Genomic DNA, 20,111 nt, shown 5'->3' on the forward strand with positions numbered 1-20,111 from the left:
TGGTTATTCGATTTTCAATTTTATTGATACATGGTTTTCAAGTTCAATATTGTGATAAAGCTGAAATGAAAAGTATGCCAAACAATTTCAGATTGAATTGAATTGCCAGCATTAACCCTTTCCATGCGTACTTCGCACGTATGCACACTTGGTGCCGTGCGAACTTCGCATTTCACGCTCAAGCAAACAATGCATTGTTTCCCTCCCTGAAAAGAATTCAACACAGAGGGGTTCGTGGCCCAGCGCACAAAGAGTTAATAAATGTCCTGCCGTCACTTATTCATCAGAACGATAATTGTTCAATTACTAAAATAATTTATGTTTTCTTCTGTCCAACAGATTACTTCCTGATAGGATTGTGGTTTGTCCTGATCGTAGCCGGTGTTCTTGTTCAGCGTCGGCTCACCAGAGGGCGACGTGACTTCCCGCTCTGTCGCTACAAGGAGAACCTGCTGAAGCGTAACCACGAGAAGGCGATGAGGAATCGTAACCGCTACGAGGATCGAGAGCGCCAAGGCCAGCAACGCGTGTTGGAGGATCCAGCGGGAAACGTGAACGCGGGCGACGTGGACTTTGACGACAGGAATCCACTCATTGTAGATTAGTAAAAGAGATTGCTATTGAGATAGTTTTATATTACTTGGTGTACAAGCAGATCGCATGGGCCAAGCCTATTTGGTCTACTATCATTTTATTGTAGATTAGTGAAAGACCTTGTAATGGGAATTTGGTTGATATTGTCTTGGTCTAGACTACTTCTCAGTCTTATATCTCATGGGATAAATCCATTTGGTCTACTATCAATAGTGCAAGATCTTGCTCTGTGAGATTGGTCTAAATTCCCTTGGTCTATGAGCAGTTGGTCTACTTTCCTGGTAGTCTAATACCACACCCCCCCCCCAAAAAAAAAAAGAGGGAGAAATTTGCAGACCAAAATATGCATTTTTAATTTATCGCTAAAACACTCTATATAGATGATAACCGATATGGGTATAGCCTAACTGGAAGTTAGGCGTATAGGTAACTGGGCTGAATGGAACTAAACCAAATGATGATTAGACAAATAGGGTTAGACCATGTGGGATGAGACCAAATGGAAAATAGACAAAGCGGATGTAGACCATTCAGCAATTTACAATCAGATTTACATTTTCTGGGGGGTGTTTCACAAAGATTTAAGCGTGACTTAGAGTCGCACTTACATGTCTAGTTGCGTGCATTATAAAAGTCAAGACCGCATTGGTCAGATCATGCCAAGATCGAGGCATGATCTGATCTGATCTATTAATCAATAAGATTGCACGTTGCATATCATGTATGTGTCGGCATCTAGGTGCAACTCTTAAGTTATACTTAAAGCTCTGTGAAGCACCCTCTGGAATAACGTCTGAAAGTATTGGCTCATTTTCCTCATTTCGAGGTAAAACTATCTACATTTTATATGTAATTCTTTATACATTCCTTCCATTAATAATCATTTATCATCATAGATGTTCTGAAAACTTAGGATATGTCTCTGAAGTATGTCCAAGAAATCATAAAGAAATTGAGATTCCCATTTTTTTCCAAAATGAGCCAGTGGTTTTTTCTGTATTTGCTTTACAGCATAATAAAACTCTGTTTTTCTTTGTTTTATATATTGATACCTACTTGGATAATTAATTTATTTTCATTTATGTGGTTTGGAGTAATAGTTCATGGATATTCATATGATTTGGACTATAATTGCATGGATACTACTAAATCTTCTTTGAAATATTTTTTTTAATATTCATGTTACTTGGGTTAGTATTTTTCATGAATATTCATGATTTTTTTTTAACCATTGGTTCACAAATATTCATGATTTTGACCGATAGTTTTGAATATTCCATTTGATCTGGACTAAAATTGCATGAATACTACTTAATCTACTTTGGAATAATTTTTTAATATTCATGTTACTTGGATTAACATTTTTCATGAATATTCATGATTTTTTTACCATTGGTTCATGAATATTCATGCAATTTGGAGTAGTATTGAATTAATAATTTATTTCTATTTGGACAACTCATGAATATTCATCTGATTTTGACTAATATTCCATGAATTTTTAAATGTGATTAGAACTGATAGTTCATGAATATGCATGGATTCTGACTAATATGACATGAATATTCATTTGATTAGCCCCCAAGTAAACTATCTTCTGACTTGGCTTCCTTGTTTAAGAATACAAAATAAATGAATGAATGAACTCTTCATCTTCCTATTTTATCTCATGAATGCAACCTGCATCTCACAAAAAAAATTGTCAATGGAAAAAAAATCATTATTAATCCACCTTGATATTGTAAACAATGGTTCATTATGATATTTAGAATGAAAATGAAATTAGGTACAATGTACGTACGCACTGTGATTTGTTAAGTTTACATCATGCAAATATTTTTTTGGGTTGTTGATTATGGTGTGCACTATAAACAAAAACTCTGATATTAGTATATATTATGAAATGAAGTATTGGTTATTATAATGCAACAATTCTGGTAGGCCCAGCTCACTCTTTTAGTCCATTCAGGGTGATGGATTATACGATGCCTTATTTGATCAATGTTTACTCTTCAAATTGGCCACATTAATATCTAAGTTCTGTATTTGCTTTGGGAAAACCGTGATTTGGGATCTATGATGCATTGCCAATTAAAGGATATAGTGATTTCTTGAATTCAAACATTTCTCAGAATTAAATGGAATATACTTGTGTAGGGAAAATATGTGCACAGTACTCGTAGATTTTTATAGTAATTTTTCTTCATGCAATTTAAATGATCTTTGTTGCTCTGCAATGATAGCTCAATATGGGCCTGTTACATATTGTAATGAGAAATTTGCAATAACAGTTTTAAGCTACTGAAATCCTACGATCTGATTGGTTGATTGTACATTTGTTATTGAAATTGTGTATTTCTTACGAAACGATACTGAAAAGTTCTTGTTCCAAACCACGGAATATCATGTTACCATGGTAAGATACGCAATTTTATTCATGAGTCCACTGTTTGAAGAGTGGACTCATGAATAAAATAGCGTGGATAACTACGGCAAGAGGCGTCAATTTGGCGAACTGTGACAAAAGCGCGCATCAGCATTGGACATTTTTTTAAACATGCGCCCGATACGCGATAAATTAAGCGTAATTTATACAGGAAATCTGCATAAACCATGGATTCAACCGTGGGTTTTGAAAACCACCTTTGTGAATTCGGGCCAATTTGTTTTGCAAAATCAGTCAGTCCCCAAAGGCTTAGAACATGAAAATAGTGTAAGATTATAAGATTCCATGTGTATTATGCTCTTCTGTGTACCGCAAATCTGTATTTCATTGTTGTGTATTACTAAAGGCCATCGCGCACCTTACGATTGGTCTGCGACCCGATTTTGGAAGAAAACGTAGTAGAATTTGATTCTAATATTTAAAGGCATGGAATATCGTACTGTGTAATGTTCTAAATCATATGAATACTAATACGCGAATCCGTGACTATGCTATTATCCTTATCAGAATGAAAGCGAATTTGATATCTAGTCGTAATGACGTCATACCTGTAGCAATCGTAGGAATGGCTACGATTTGAAACTTTATTGGTCTCTACTAAAAAAAGTCTTGACGTAAGGTGTGCGGCGGCATTAATACACATACATGTAGTGTGCTAACACTTAATTTTTTTCTAATATTTCAAGTAAGAGTTGACAGATGACAAATACGCATTTTGAAAAATGTGAAAAATGCCAAGTACATGAAAAAGTTTATCACAATTTTATTAATGATGCTGTTCACACAATGCATATGTGCACTTGCAGATTGTAACTGAAAATTAAGTCTTTGAGAAATAATTTGTGTTCATTTTTATAGAAAATGTGCCTTAAATTGATTATCGCGATTGTATTGGACTATGTATGTATCATCAGGTTCATGCAATACGCTATATTTCTTTTTGTACATTGTATTTTAAATGCATACAAGTACTTTACATGTCTCTATTTAATACATACATTTTCATGGTATTTTGAGGCTATTGATACTGTAGATGAAGCTATTCTATGAAAATCAATGATCATGTGAATTCATTTGGATATTTTAGTGAATTGAACATTGGAGTGTTATTGTTGAAGGCAAATCCACATCATCAACTACATGTACATGTACATGTAGTTAATTTGAATTTATGATAAAAAGTAAAACGGGCCCGCTAATGTCTCGTAATATGTAAAAGGAAAGTTCACCCTGACAAAAAGTTTATTGTAAAAATAGCACAAAAAATAATTCCAAAATATTGGCGAAGGTTTGAGGAAAATCCATCAAAAAATAAAAAAGTTATTTCGATTTTAATTATTTGATTTGTGAAGTCACATGCGAGCAGCTTTCCTACATATCGTATGGTAAAAAATCGATGAAATATTTTTTCAGAAAATTGAAAATGTTTTTTATTGTATGGTAGGGGCCCTAAAGCTACGCGGGTCCTAAAGCTAAGCACCACTCCAACGCGCATGCAATTTCAATTGCAAAATGCGCACTCTGTGTGTGGAGCTAGTGACTGCAGTGTGACGAACGATTCCTATTCAAATTTGTCTACAGAGGCTGCAATAAATCGCTAAATACAGAGAAAACCAGCAACTGTTTGGAATTTTGAAGTTATATTCACTTTGATTTCATATTTTCCTATAAGAATAGGAACATTATTTAGAAGTTTAGATACAGGAAATACTTTTTCTTTGCATGATAAATTGAGTGCGTAGCTTTAGGACCCCGATCTATATCAGGTGGCGAAATCAAGAGGTGTTCGGAAACATGGCGGGATTTTCGTATTAGTGAGTTTTGTGACATTTTCTTTTTGGTTATGAATCTTTACAATATTTAACACAAATTTGTGAAAGATGATTTGTTAGAATATTAAAATTGGCTTAGTTTTTATCTTTTGTAAACAAAGTGCGTAGCTTTAGGTCCCCCCATCATACTGTACCTTCTGTATAACAATACACAAATGATTTCACACCCGCTCCTAAAAAAAAATGAGAATAAGTCACCACGAATCATTAAAAAATTTAATTTATGCATCGTATATTGTATAATATATGGGGCAGCTTCTCGTTTTTTTATGCCAAATCTAAAAAAACTTTAAATTCTAAAAAAATTCTTAATATTAAATGAATTTTCTTCAAACCTTCACCAACAATTTTTATTTTTTCTTCCATTCTTACAACAAAGTTTTCGTCAGGGTAAACTTCCCCTTTGAAATGCATGCCATCATGGCAATCAATGTGATTTATTAGTGTAGAATCCAATGTGTATTAAATCAAAGATACTACAAGGGGAAGATCGGACAGTACATAGAGCGCGCAATGAAACGCTCGGGAAGAGCGCCCTACAGCATCGAGTATTAAAGTAACGACCTTTTTTTACCTTTGCTTTTCGCGATATGGTTGTGTACAAAACATAAGAGAGAAATGGTGAAGGGGTAAAGGAATCGAAGATTTGTACATTTTCGAATTTTTTTATTCAAATTTGTTTTTCTTAAATCAAAGATGAATATATATATATTCTGGGTAATAAAAGGTGGAATTATTTCCATGCGCCCCCCTTGTGCCCTCTCCCAAATCCCCTCTCTCATTTTACCCCATAAGTTTAATACACAGCAGCGTGCCGATGTGCGATGGTTTACTTACTCAACGCTAGTGGGTGCCCATCCCCATGAGGATTAATCGAGCGTTTCAAAAATCGCCGAAGTGTCCGAACTTCCCCTCGTAGTATCTGTGATTATATCAAGCTGCGTTTTTAATTTTTGTGTTACTAACACCCATGTGTCAGTGCAAATGGACATACATCGGTTACCTGTGGAGATCTGTTTCAAAGTCGGTTTGATCGTTTAATTTTTTTTGTAGGTTTATCATTTTTATTTTGTGAATTTGTAAAGTGCAATAGTTGGTTAGAACGTAAACTTCTTTGTTGGCGTTTAAAGTGCATTGAGATTGCTTGGCATTACATTTAGTTTTATTTTTTGTTTGTTTCAGGCCTCGAACAGTCTTGAAGCCATATTGTTTTTTGATAATTACAGTGTAGGGCCTGTATTTCTGAAATGACTTGTGCATGAACGTTATATTCTAATTAAGGATCAGATTGATTTGAGATTTAGTACACTGTACGTTTCATGCATTTGTTAAACTTTGTATAAAGACGCACTCAGCTCGCTTCAAAACGTAAATGCATTGGCCCATATTTTGAAGTCCGGTTTCACTTAGACCATGGTCTAACTCTGTTGTTAAACTTTGTATAAAGATGCATTCAGATCGCTTAAAAAAGTAAAGGCGTTATGAACTGTAAATGTCTCCTAGGCAGTACACTAAATGTATGCACAATTCTTTCCATGGCATTTTAATTCATTTCTACAAACTACTTTTATCTGAAGGTGCTTCCAAACTCGTGTATTGTGATTGTAATCATGTATCAAGTACTGTACTGATAAGCCCAGCGCACATTATGCTACGCGATTGCAACAAGATCAGATCGCAACAAATCACAGAGTGTGCGCCAAACAGACGGGCTGCAACTGCGACCCGCTTTGTTGCAGTAGGATCGCAGACCAGATCTCGGACATTTGACATAAATCTTTTTGCAATGTTTCTGCAAATTTGCTTATGTCTTCATGACATGCAGCGTGCTGCAGAGCTGTTGCAATATGTGTGCTGGCCTGCGATGCGATGGCACTGCGATTGGCAACTTTAATCCAATCAAATCCTGGTGCAATTGCATCACGTTGTGTACGCTGGGCTGGCCCATCTCACACTATGCGATCCGGTGCGACGCGATTTTTGAAGAAATCGCATTTTGCATTAAATATGAAAGTTCCAAGAAGCAAAATATTTTTTTTAAGTTTGGCATATTAGGAAAACTAAAATCATACATTTGCTTTGCGGCAAGCACTATGGTCGGAGTTAAGTCCAAATTGGCTTCAAATCGCAGCCGATGATGACGCCATTACGATTTGGAATTTAAGTTGTTTTTATTCATTCAGGCAGCTCTAACTGGACTGAATTTTGATTTTAGTACTCCTACCACTATTCTTAACTCTGATCCGAAATATTTGATTAGTTGGAATATCCATATCAAATATCACAATTATTTTGAAATTCGGATCGCAACGAATCGCATAGTGTGAGACAGGCTTTAGATAGTAAGACAATATTTTTCAATTATCATGCTACATGTATCACTCAATTCAATTAACAAATTTTGCCCCTTTCACTCTTATGACACAATCCATCTCATTTTATTTATTGTGATATGAAATAAAATAACAGGCCTCACCAGAAGTGAGAATTTTTTTTCTAGAAAGATATACATGTATTTACCATCATATATATTTTGATACACGCAAAAAATAAAATCATTAATAGAAAATATTGTCAGTTAGGGGTTTTGTTGTTCTTTTGTCTGTGTGTATTTTGTGAATATGTGACGAACTGCAAATGTTTAAGGTCAAGGCTATGATTCTACTTTTGACTTGAAACCTTACTTAGAGATATCATGCCAGAATAAATTGAGAAAATGGACAATTCCATAAAATATGTAGGTACGTCCGACCCCCTAAATGTGGGAACTTCATGAAATTTTCTGTCTCTGATTTCTGGTTCTTACATGTATGACAGCCTGCAATGTTCTCAAAGGACCATGACTTGGTCAGTTTATGAAGTGAAGTAAAACTTGAGAGAAATGGAAGTCTGACGTATGGCAATAAGGTGGATCATTTTATTATCATTATTATTTGTTTGGCGTCACCTGTGCCTGGGATGCGAAAAGCAAACTGAATCACTTTGACCCGCAGGTCTCTCCTCCCGATATAACTGATTGGGGGGAATGCAGGTGGACCACTACACCGGGGTTTCCCCCTACTCTTATACGAATAGTGCAGTGGGTTCATAACGTGCAAAGGTGGTTACTCTCCTCTACACAGGGCCTCCATTTAACGTCCTATCCGAGGGACGGAGTGTTTTCCATTGTAACATAGCCTGCATCTATGAAACATGGGAGAGACGTTTACACACAACGCACTGGCTTCAGTCATCCGCCCGGGTTGGACTCGAACCCATGATCTTTGGTTCGACGGGCAGACGCGTTACCGACTGAGCCAACACCGCTCTACATTTTATGGAATTGCCCTGACATCACAGAATAAGAGAGCTGAAAATTTTTTAAGATTTTGAATGTTTGACGTCACATGCGAACAATCACCCTATGTCATATAATATAAATTCTATAAACAAACTGAAAACATGTTTCATATTGAAGCAGATATTAAAGATGAATACCCGTTGTAACGATCTCAAAATGAGTTCAAACAGAATCCAAAAGTTACCACCAAAGTATTTGTATGTATGAATAAAATATACATGTGCCAAATAGCTCTGGAAGAAAATGCGTAACTGCTGAGAAATGAGCGTAACAGGCACGGAATTCCATCAAATGTCTGGTATTTTTCGAAGCAATATTAATACACTCTTCTGGGCTTATAGTGATCATCAAAATTATCGATAGGTAGATTTTATGATTTTACATTTATGTACCAGATCTAGATGTACATGTATACTATTTAGACAATTAACATTGATTTAAAGACTTTCTCATGAAATAATTTTTTGCTGCAACTTCTGTCTTTTACCTTTAAATGAGGTGATTGATGAGATCACATGACTAGGCAATAGGGGAGGAGCCGTTCACATATGATTTCACAAAAGCAAAACTTTATTATTCTTTGACGGATTCTCATGATACCTTCAATATTTTTCTCTACTTTTCTCTTACATTTGTACTTTTATTAAAACAGACTTATTAACAGGGTGCATTTCCCTTCTTTAATATTCTACTCTTCGACTTTATCTTAATTTTTTTTTCCCTTAATACCTTAAAAAAGTTTTCGCAGAGATCATTATCCACGTATCATCCCTGTATTTTATTGTTACATATTTAGCTCTATTACCAATATGAACCACAGCGAATTAATCTTTAGTCCCCAGTTTTCCGCATTACAGAAAATTGAAAAGTTTTCAGATTTGGTATTAAGAGCGCAGCATTTGCAGGATTTCACAGAAAACACTATTTTATGGCCCCTAAATAATGAGTTATGAAAAATACAATGAAAATCATAGCAAAATACGTACATGGGTGGAAAGACTTGTTCATACTGTTTGCAGTGTTTAAAAAAAATATTTGCATACTGCAGTGTGTATATGTTAATTGGGAGCTTAATTAAAAACTAAAAGATTTGTCTTTTATTTTCACTCTTTACAATTGGTAAGAGCACAGAATTTCACAGAAAACACTATTTTCTGGCACCTAAAAATTGAGTTATGAAAAATACAATGAAAATCATAGCAAAATACATACATGGGTGGAAAGACTTGTTCATACTGTTTGCAGTGTTTAAAAAAAAATATTTGCCTATTGCAGTGTGTATATGTTAATTGGGAGCTTAATTAAAACTTAAAGAGATTTGTATTTGATCTTTCACTCTTTACAATTGTGTTAATAATAATAATAATATAGGGTATTTATATTGCGCACATATCCACCTTGTTAGGTGCTCAAGGCGCTCCTATGCTACCCGGCTAAGCTAGGCGTTCATAGCGCACACAGCTTTTTAAGGAATTACTTCCTACCGGTACCCATTTTTCCTCACCTGGGTTGAGTGCAGCACATTGTGGATCAGTTTCTTGCTGAAGGAAATTATGCCATGGCTGGGATTCGAACCCACGACCCTCTGTTTCAAAGTCCGAAGACTAATCCACTGGGCCACAACGCTTGTACATGTTACTGCATAGTCTAGTGTTTCAAACACAGAATTTCCGTTTTTCAAAATGGAAATCTGGGGACTCTACTCTAACAAAGCGCTGCATGGTGGGCAGATAAAACCTTGTACCTCAAAATTCATATATTTTTATGACAGCTCAGAATAAGCTCGATTATTGAGTTATAACATGGGTAACAACAACCTTCTTTTGCCTCGAAAGAGTTCTTCACAGGTATCAGGCTACTGTTTTTAAACAATATGAGACTGCCGCCATTGCTGTAATTTTGAAATACAGCCTATTCTAAGCTGACCTCAACATTTTTAGATACGAGGTTTCATCAGCCCACCAGCGACAGTGTACATGTACAATGTAATTCTTGGAATTTGATTCATCTGTAGCACATGACAAATAACCAAGGAATGGAAAGACTTTTTATCTTGTTTTTTTCTAAAAAGTTTTAATGTACAATTCATTATATTCAGTCTACACCATTTGTACAGTTGTATACATAAAGATCCAGGAAAAAATAGTGTGCGCTTTACATACAAGGTAAATGGACAATACAATGATCGTGGGACAATAGAAAGATTTTGGGACAAGATAGATGGGATTATATTCCAAATGGTCTAGTGCCAATTCGTCCAATTACAACATGGTCTAATTGCCATTTTGTTCACTCACCATTTCGTCTAATAACCAGTTGGTCCAATAGCCATTTAGTCCACATACCATTTGGTCAAATTGGACAGTGTTAATTGGGCTAAATGAATGAAAATAAAATGGATATTAGACCAACTGGTTATCAGACGAAATGATTATAGACGAACTGGTGATTCGACGAAGTGATGATTGGACCAAAGAGTTACTGGACCAAATGATTGTTAGACGAAATGTTGACGGAATGGCATTAGACTAAATGGAGTTAGAGCATGTGATGAGTTGACGAGATGGCAATAGACGAATTGGCAATGTACTGATGGATGTATAATGACATGACAGTATGCCGTGTGGGGTGAAAAAAGATTAGTCACGCAGCTGCCATTTGATTTTTCTGAGGTAAATCATTTCTAAAACAGTTAAATAAGGACCCAATTTTATACCTCACTCAAAATTTCTTAATTGCTAGGGGTGAATAAATATTGGTCAAGCAGCTGTAATTCAAATTTTCTCAGGTAAATAATTTCTACAACCCTTAAATAAGAACCCCATTTTTATACCTAACCCAAAATATTTTCCAATAATTAAAACAATTTTATAAGAGTTGCTTCCTCACTAATACTGGTCACCTCATCCTATTTAAGGCTAAGCTCTGCGAAACAACTCAAATTATACTATAAGAGAGAAATTAAACTAGAATAAAATGGATTCCAAAAACTTTGAAAAAATTAATAATAATAACATAGTACTTTGCATTTTTATCACTCACAAGTAATTATTATCAACCCTACATGCACTTTCTCCACTCCCTGGGGAGCATTCCAGCAAGAGTTCCAAGACTCAACTCAGCATACTACCTGTATGTACATTAGTCTGCTGTGCAAACCCTTCACTCGAGTTAAGGGTCTGAATGTGCAGCCTACTCATGCCTTCTGTACTGAAGGCCCTCTGAAACAGCAAGGTTTGTACATGTATGTGCTAGTCTTTGCATGGAGACACACTTGCTGATCAAAGTTTCAATCAGGGTCTGTTCCTGCAGACTACCTGTACATAGGCTTTTGCATCCTACCAGGTTCCAATTTAACACCTGGGTGAAGAGTGGCAAAGTGTGGATTAACGCCCTGCCAAAGGACATTAGGCCATGGTGGGATTTGAACACACGAGCCTATGATTACAAGGTGAGAGTCAGAACCGCTACACCACAATGCTTTCACAAACCAGGGCCCTGTCTCACATAGAGCTACGATTAATCTGATCAATCGTAACTATGGACGGCCAGCAACGTCAACATATATTATGCACAGTTTGTTCAAAATAATTTCTAGCTATGATGTATATTCATGCCTTCATTGTTTTCTTGAAAATTCACTGCGCTTCTCTTTGCATACAAAGGACATAGTGCAAATTTTTCGAAGAAAATTTTTTGACACTGATGGATTTCCATAGAGTTACGATTGATCGGATCAATCTTAACTCTTTGTAAGACGGGGCCCATAACATCTAATAGCACCATATGTGCTGCACGATAAAAAAATAAATAAATACCAGGTTCCCCATTTCATAAAGACTTGTTATAATAACAAATGCACAATTTCAATAGCAAATGTACTATCAACCAATCAGATTCGCGGATTTCAGTAGCTTTAAACTGTTATTGCAAATTGTTATTATAACAAGTTTTATGAAACGGGGCCCCAGAAGTAGGGGAGTTGCAGGACCCGAAATCTGGCAAAGAATCTAAAGACTGGCATCTCTATCGATATGGTTGGGACAAAGGGTTTCTGTCTCTGGAGGGGGGAGGGTTGGGGGCCAGGGGGGGGGGGGGGCTCAGCTGCTTTCTTCAATTACAATTACAATTATGTAATTGAAGAAATGTTCAATTACATTTACTTTTCCTTTTTTCAATTACAATTACAAACTACTTTTGTCAATGACAATTTCAATTACTTTCTAGGAAAGTCATAACTGAAATCACTTTTATTCTGTACACATTACCACCTATTTTCAACATAATTCTAAGTTACAGAGAAACTTAAAAGAGAATGGATTCTGCCTGTTTCCCTCTTTGAGCCAGAAGCAGTTGACATAAAAAAGGTCATGAAATTAAATCACAAGTTAACCCTATCTTAACTGGGCTATTTCAGACCAGTATATACTGGGGGGGGGGGGCAATTTCACCCCCCTCAGATCTCGGCCGCTGATCGCGCGATCGCCGCAAAAATTTGCACGCGCGTAGAGCCGGATGTAAACTACAAGACTGTATGGTAAATTTTTATTTTTTATTTATTCTTTATATTTTTGATTAATTAATTATGCAAATAAGCGTATGATAAATTTTGTTTTTTGTGTGTGTTTTTGCCTTTAACTCAATTTATATAGCTAGTAGAATGCTAATTTTTGGTTGGACTATCAATTATTACATTTTTAACAAATATCTACAAAAAAATTGCAAAAATATAATTAATTTCTTATGTATTTTATTGTTTTTTTAATTCTTATGTATTTCTTTGTTTTTACAAACCTTTGTTTTTTATTGTTTTTTCCAATGAACTTTGTCGGGGACCCTTATACGATCATAAATAGCATAAAATAAATCCATTTAAACCAACAAAAGTGAAAATAATCATACATCTATGATTTTTTGTTAAAAAACACAATTTGCATTGACTTTGTACACGGAATCACGTTTTTGAGCAATTTCGGGTCTGACATGCACTTACAAAATGTTGCGTAATTTCAGAACCGCGTCCCCGGGCGTCGCAATTTTGGTCTCAAAAGATGTGCAAGATTTGAAAGTAAAAAGTCAGTGAGCGGCGCGATCAAAAAACTTTGCGCGACGGCGTAGTGATGAAATTTGTCGAGTTGAGGGTCAAATTGACCCCCCCCCCCCAGTTTAATAAGGATTGAGTGTTAAGTTTATTGTAAAGTAATTGAATGTAATTAAAAGTAATTGAAATCAATTACATTTTTTTCAATTACAATCCAATTATTTCCCATTCAAAACTTTAATTACAATTACAATTACTAAAAAAAAATGTAAGTAATTATGCAATTGATCAATTACCTTGTAATTGAGCCCAACCCTGGGTGGGGCACACTCTAATATAATACAATTACAGCTATGCAGGATGTATCCATTCTTGGTCACACATAGAGTTCATCCTTGTGCAGTTTTCATCACGAGGGATTTTCACCCTAGTTCATTTGAGAGAATCTGCCAACATCATTTCAACGGAACACCATTCTTATCCATTTCTATGACAGTTGTGTCGTGTATGACCGGCGTGTCTCTATCACTGTCACTCTCGCTCGTATCGTTTTCCTTCTCCCCGTCCTCTTCGTTGCCCTTTTCCCTCTCTCCCAAGTCCTCGCTGCCCTCCCTGCTGTAGGTGGGTGCGTGCCTCGCCTGGGTTGTCCTGGAGATCTGCAGCAGTTCTCGAAGGCCACGGTTCTCCATCTGAAGTCGCGCCAGGGTTTCCTCGACGTCGTAGGAGCTCTGCTCGTCGACGTCGATGGCCCGCTGCATGACGGCAGCCATCTCGATGATCTTCTCAACCGAGGAAACGGCTGGGTCCTGTTAATCAATAGAGGGAGAGTATTCTGTTTAAAGGGAAGAATAAACTTGTTTACCATAGAATGGAACATACTATATCATGTACAGGGTGGAAAGATCCTTAAAAGAATTACAGTATACCAAGGAAATAAAAACATTATTTTGGGTGTAAAACCAGTAAATTCAACTTTTTCAGCAGTAGCTTATCCTGAAGAGAGTGAGGTACTTGATACTAAAACAGCATGTAGGTTCAAGGGTCTGTTACATAAAAACTTTGGCATTGTTGTATCTACCATGGAAACCTTGATTTAGCTCCTGAGCTCTGTTACCATGGTAGTTGTCAAAATTGCAGTTACCAATGGCGATGATCCTGTGATGGTCAATTATATTTATCATTCTGGTAAATCCTGGATCAGTCCGGGGGCCGTTTAATAAAGCTGTTCGTAAGTTAAGAGCGACTTTAAGAACGACTGGCGATCCTTTCTTGCGCGCTAAATAATCGCCAATCATGCAATGGTGTGTACCATTTACTACAAGAAAGGATCACCAGTCGTTCTTAAAGTCGCTCTTAACTTACGAACAGCTTTATGAAACACCCACCCGGACATTTGAAGCGAAACCATACCTGTTCAAACTCCATCGTCTTCTTATTAGCAATCATGTTGTCCCTCTCAGCCTGGTTCGCGTTGACCAGCCTCGAGACCTGGTCCCGGTAGCTGCTCATGATCAGATCCAGGGCCGACTGATGCTCCTCCAGGGCCACCCGCAGCTCCTGGTTCTCCTTCTGCAGCTCCCTGATCTGTCTGTTCTCCTGCTGGATCCCAAGGATCAGGGCGGAGCGGGGCCGGTGGCGTGCGATGTTGTTCATCTCCTCGATCTCCTCTTGGTACTGAAAATAAAAACACAATCATCGCTTTATACATATTATCATTTATCTACTAATATTCTGCATTTATATAGCGCTTAATACATCAGAACGACGTCTCTAAGCGCTTTACAGACATATTATTACCCCGGTCATCGGATCCTTGCATGCCTGCATACAATGTATACACCTTCTCCACTCCCTGCGGAGCATTCCAAGACTCAATAGCTAGGCATACCTACATATAGGCTCTTACATCCTACCGTGTACCCATTTAACACCCGAGTTGAGAGTGGCAAAGTGTGGATAAACGCCTTGCCAAAGGACGCTAGGCCATGGTGGGATTCGAACACACGACCCTCTGATTACAAGGCGAGAGTCAGAACCGCTACAACACGACGCTTCCATTACACTACATTGTAGCTTACATGTAGTTCAGTAGACTCAGCTCAAGTCAACCTTTCATATTGAACCAATCACAGATATCAAATCATTTCTTTTTTTCAGAACAGAATATGCAAGATAATACGCGATAGCTCAGTCGGTAGAGCGGGGGTTCCGGATTCCGGTGACCCGGTTTCGATTCCCAAGTGGTGCACTAGTGCCCTTTGGTAAGGCATTTATCCTCATTACCAGGTCCCTCCGAGAGGACCTTAAGCCGTTGGTCCCCTGGTTGCTTGCTCACAGGCATTCGTGCTTTCTGAGCAGTCAGGTAAAAAACCTTGGTATGTCTAACACGTAGCATTTTTTTTAAAAGCATTATTACCCGGCTTCAATCACACATACCTGTAAAAAATCTTTAACATGAACAATTTAATGACCCTCCAACTCAAAACCCACAGTAAAATGACCAAAATGAATTTTGAGATTTTCAGTAAGTCTGAAACTGCAGATCCTAAGCCTTTAATAATTCATATAACTTTAACCCTATCAATAATAATCATAACACAAACAAGTACTTCATCGAATTGAGATGTATTTGGTGAGAGTATCATGAGAGAAAAAGTTTTGGAAGTTTAGAATCCATTCATGTGTGCATAGTGAATGTGGAAACTCGGTGAAATTTCCAATTAGTGTGCAAAATGTCTTTAGTATCTCTCTTTGTATTCAAAGTTTACCACTTCAAATTTTGACAATGCCGGTATAAGATGAATAAATACTCTTTTATATGGAGACCAAATAACTATCTTATACCCCTTTCATAAACCTATCTTCCAATTAGCCGCCTAATAGTAATGCGGATAATTCAATAAAAATTGCGTTCACAAACTCCGAAAATTATCGGCATTATTTTTACGAGCGCCCGTCCTGAAAAAGGCGGATAATCGTCATGACAACTGGACACGCCCCCTCAGATGCGATGTGTTGGAAAAGGGTGACCTTGTGACCGCACCATGGCAATTATCCGCATTATTTGGAAATACGTTCATAAACTCAAAATCTTGTCCCGATGCTGCTATTATGCGGATAATTGCAGCATTAAAAAAATGCGGATAACTCTGGTCCTCCTCCGATTTTACGACCAAATTATGCTGCTGTTAGCCGCATAATTGGGTTTATGAAAGGGGTATAAGCTAATTACACTGAGCCCTACACAGTGACTTGTCATAGTTTTTCAGGTGGAGGGTGAGACATTTTAATACCTCTTTCATGACTTCAATTTTCTTGTTCAGAGTTGTAGTTTCTTGAATAAGATGATCAGCAGCACTGTCGTGTTCTTTCAACCTTTCAACCAGCCTTCTTGCATCACACAGTACTTGATCAATGGACAATGTCATCATGCTACGATCTAGGAGGTGACACAAGATAATTTGACGTTAAAATTTTGCAAAAATTTAAAATAGCTTAATAAACTAAGGGCAGGATAATCGTCGTTACTTTGCCTTTGTCATTTAGTCAAGTTAGAGGTATGGGCAGAGCCAACACTACGAGGGTCACATATCTGAAGACTAATACCTTGGTCACATTTGTTCTACGGCGGCCGTACGGCGAGTCGAAAACAGCCGTTTTATTCATTTTAATTCAAACCACCTACATGTATATGTCGTTGGTACAACAAATGTTAAAACAGCTGTTTTCGACTCGCCGTACGGCCGCCGTAGAACAAATGTGACCAAGGTATCGACTATTAACCCTAAAAGGACTGTCGTGTTCTTTCAACCTTCTAAATGCCTTCTTGCACCAATGGACATCATGGTCATCATGCTGTGATCTGAGGGCGATACAAGGCAATACTCGACATTAAATTCACAGTTCAACAAAACTATCATTGTCGCTCTTAGAAGGGTTACATGAACATGCAGATCTACACATCCGGGTCCCGTCTAACAAACAGTTGCGATTAATCCGATCAACCACAACCATGGAACGCCAGCAACATCAACATCTAAAATAATTCGTTTGTAAAAAAAAAAAAAATCTGATAATTTCGATGAATATTCATACATTCATCATTGTTGATTCAGTGTGCTCTTCTTTGTCTACAAAACGACATTGTGAAAGATTCCTGTTCGACCTGTTGGAAAAATTATGATATCGATGGATTTCCATATAACAGTAGTCGAGGTTTATCTGGGCCCAATCTTTACAAAGAGTTACGATTGATCCAATCAATCGTAAGTCTATTGGAATCCATCAGTGTCATATTTTTTCTACCTATAGGAAATCTATAAAATGTCCTTGGTAACGACGGCAAACACACCTAATTGTCAAGAAATCAATGAATTTTAATATTGAAAATGCATCATTTCTAGAAATATTTTTGAACAGTAGTTGAGTTTGATCAGATCTATCGCAAATCTTTGTAAGACGGGGCCCATCGCAACTCTTTGTAAGTGTGTACATTGTATACCTACGCTCCGTACTGTAGTTAGTTTAAGTCATTGATCACAAATTTTGACACGAAAATGTAGATCCCTTAGATTAAAGCTAAATGACAGTAGTTGCAGTAAAATACTGATTTCGTGAGAAAGTCTGTAAAACCAAGGTTAAGTATTACTATATCATCGTGGATCTAGATCTGGTACAGTTACATAAACTGAACTTTGTGAAATCATGATATCTAAGCTAAAAAACTATCACACTGAAGATCGCCAACACAGATCAGTAGAGGCGCACGGCCAATATTGGAGACTGTCTCCAATGTGGGAGATTATCTCCAATATCAGAGACTTTTGTAAAGAATCTAGGTATCCAATTTCAGAGACAGTCTCCAGTTTTGGAGTCCAATTTCCTTTGTTTACATTTGCTGCAAAAGGATTAACTTGGCGGCAAATAAAAATGTGATAAGCAGATTCCTCATGAAAAATTACCCCTTTTCACCGTCTACTTTAAAAATTCACCGTCTACTTTTGTTTTGATAAGGATTTTTGTTGTCAATCACACACAAAACAAATGGGCTTCTGACCTCAGTGAGACAAAATTTTGGGTGGAAAAAATCATGCTTTTGTTGGTGTTGTTTCTTTTGTCCTTTTGCAAAGCAAGTCTCCAATGTGGGAGATTGTCTCCCTTATTGGAGAGAGTCTCCCATATTGGCCGTGCGCCTCTACTGCAGATAGGCACACGTGTGACAGTGTATTAATATTATTGCTGGAATAAAGACCTAACGGAAGTGACAGAATCCGCGCTTATTTTGCTTATTTCTCAGCAAGCACACAATTTCTTCCAGAATCCTTTGGCACATATTTTTTATTCATACAGACATTTTGGTGATCATTATATTAATTTCTGTAAAAAGTCATTTTGAGATCATCCCCACAACTGGAATTTATCTTTAACATCGGCCTGACTGTGTGAAGTCAGTTTGGTCTTTGGATTAATTCTGATTCTTGAAGTCTTCCAATATTGGAAGTCTCAGCCTCAGGCTGCTGAACTTCTGAATTTGGTAGAGTAATATTAGGATTCATACTATCAGAATTAGATTTTTCAAATGCAAAATACTGTACATGCACTAGTATTCAACCCGGCAGTATTCAACCCATTTAAACTTAAAGAACTTCCCCAAATATTCAAAAATAGGGAATTTATCTTAATTTCAGATTTTTCACGAGAGGATAAAGACAGTTTACTAGTGAGATTTATTTCGTCAAAATCATCACTGATGAAATAAATCTCATTGGCAATCTCTCTTTTTATCTACTCTTCAAAGTGGGAACCACCTAAGAAAATTTTCCTGAATTATAGTTTATACGTGACTATACATGCGATCCCGGCATGCGATGTGCCTCAGCTCCGCCTCCTCCGCCCCATTCGATATACCGGTGAAAAGCCAAGGTGTCTCGACCCGCGAGGCGCGGCGTGTAACTAGCCGTAGGCGTAGCGTACCGTACTACTACTACCGGTACTACGTCTACGGTACCTACCGCGCCGGTACTACTACTAGCGTAGCCGGCTGTCGTCACTCGATTAGCAATATGAATTACAAATTTAGGAATATACAAGTGAACAAGATGTCAATGAAATTCATTCAGAAAAAACGAGAGATACTCACAATTCTTTTACCTGCTTTGGGAAAAAGAAAGGAAAGGCATAAAATGCAAAACAAATCCTGTCACTTCCGACTTCAATTTTGGCTTATCTCTCTGATCTTGGCATGCAGTTCACCGGAGATGGCGCTGTTCGTGAATTCGCGACGCGACATCGACATGGTTCCGTGGCTTGGCCGAGCTCGTAGCGTTCCATCCATCATGAAGTCGGTCCGGGATTCGATACCATAAGTTCATAAGTTCATTTTATTTGTCTTCCAACTTTGAGTTTGAATACATGACAAACATATAAGTGTGTATGAAACAATGAGCAGAGTACATGATAAAACATACAGGTATATATAAAACAGAGTATGCAGAAAACATTGTTTTTAAATACATTATACAGCTTAAGACAGAAAAGAAATAATTTTAAAGGAAGACGAGGAGACCTAAGTGAAGCAATGCTTGTAAATTAAGGTTCCTCATTACGAATTCAAAGAACATTGGATAAACAACAAAGAAATGGCAATATAATATAATATGATAACTAAAGAGAGAGGCGGGGAGAGAAGAGGAACACATTTATGTACAAAAGGGAGTACACAAAAGGGGACATATAAGGACAGAGACCAGCCAGGCCCGGGAAAGGGGGGGGGGGGGTGATTATACTGATTATATTGATTATACTTACTTAACATCCCCCCTTTCCCGGAAAAACACGGATGCCCGTGTTCAACTTGAT

The 20,111-nt window shown here is 37.2% G+C and overlaps 2 protein-coding genes across 2 annotated transcripts in view; one reads left to right on the forward strand and one right to left on the reverse strand.

Moving 5' to 3' along the window:
* LOC129268314 (transmembrane 7 superfamily member 3-like) overlaps nt 1–7,427 on the forward strand; it is a 37,886-nt gene extending 30,459 nt beyond the window's left edge. The window contains exon 10 of the mRNA XM_064104618.1: nt 340–7,427. Coding sequence (XP_063960688.1) covers nt 340–605 — 266 coding nt within the window. The 3' untranslated portion in view covers nt 606–7,427. The remainder of the gene's footprint in view (nt 1–339) is intronic.
* Nucleotides 7,428–10,257: 2,830 nt separating this feature from the next.
* On the reverse strand, nt 10,258–19,515 carry LOC129268313 (FGFR1 oncogene partner 2 homolog). The gene is made up of 4 exons (XM_064104620.1): nt 19,393–19,515; nt 16,547–16,692; nt 14,664–14,927; nt 10,258–14,059 (listed from the first exon to the last, which is right to left on the reverse strand). The coding sequence occupies exons 2-4, from the start codon at nt 16,682–16,684 to the stop codon at nt 13,709–13,711; spliced, it is 753 nt and encodes a 250-aa protein (XP_063960690.1). The 5' UTR covers nt 16,685–16,692; nt 19,393–19,515; the 3' UTR covers nt 10,258–13,708.
* Nucleotides 19,516–20,111: the final 596 nt, after the last annotated feature.

The sequence above is a fragment of the Lytechinus pictus genome, chromosome 9 (assembly GCF_037042905.1).
Source record: "Lytechinus pictus isolate F3 Inbred chromosome 9, Lp3.0, whole genome shotgun sequence".
NCBI lineage: Eukaryota > Metazoa > Echinodermata > Echinoidea > Temnopleuroida > Toxopneustidae > Lytechinus > Lytechinus pictus.

Coding starts and splice junctions, on each gene's coding strand:
- LOC129268313 (XM_064104620.1), bottom strand. CDS start 16,684: ATGATGACATTGTCCATTGATCAAGTACTGTGTGATGCAAGAAGGCTG. Junction 14,928..16,546: donor AAATTGAAGTCATGAAAGAG/GTATTAAAATGT, acceptor TTTTATTTTCAG/TACCAAGAGGAGATCGAGGA. Junction 14,060..14,663: donor AGACGATGGAGTTTGAACAG/GTATGGTTTCGC, acceptor ATTGATTAACAG/GACCCAGCCGTTTCCTCGGT.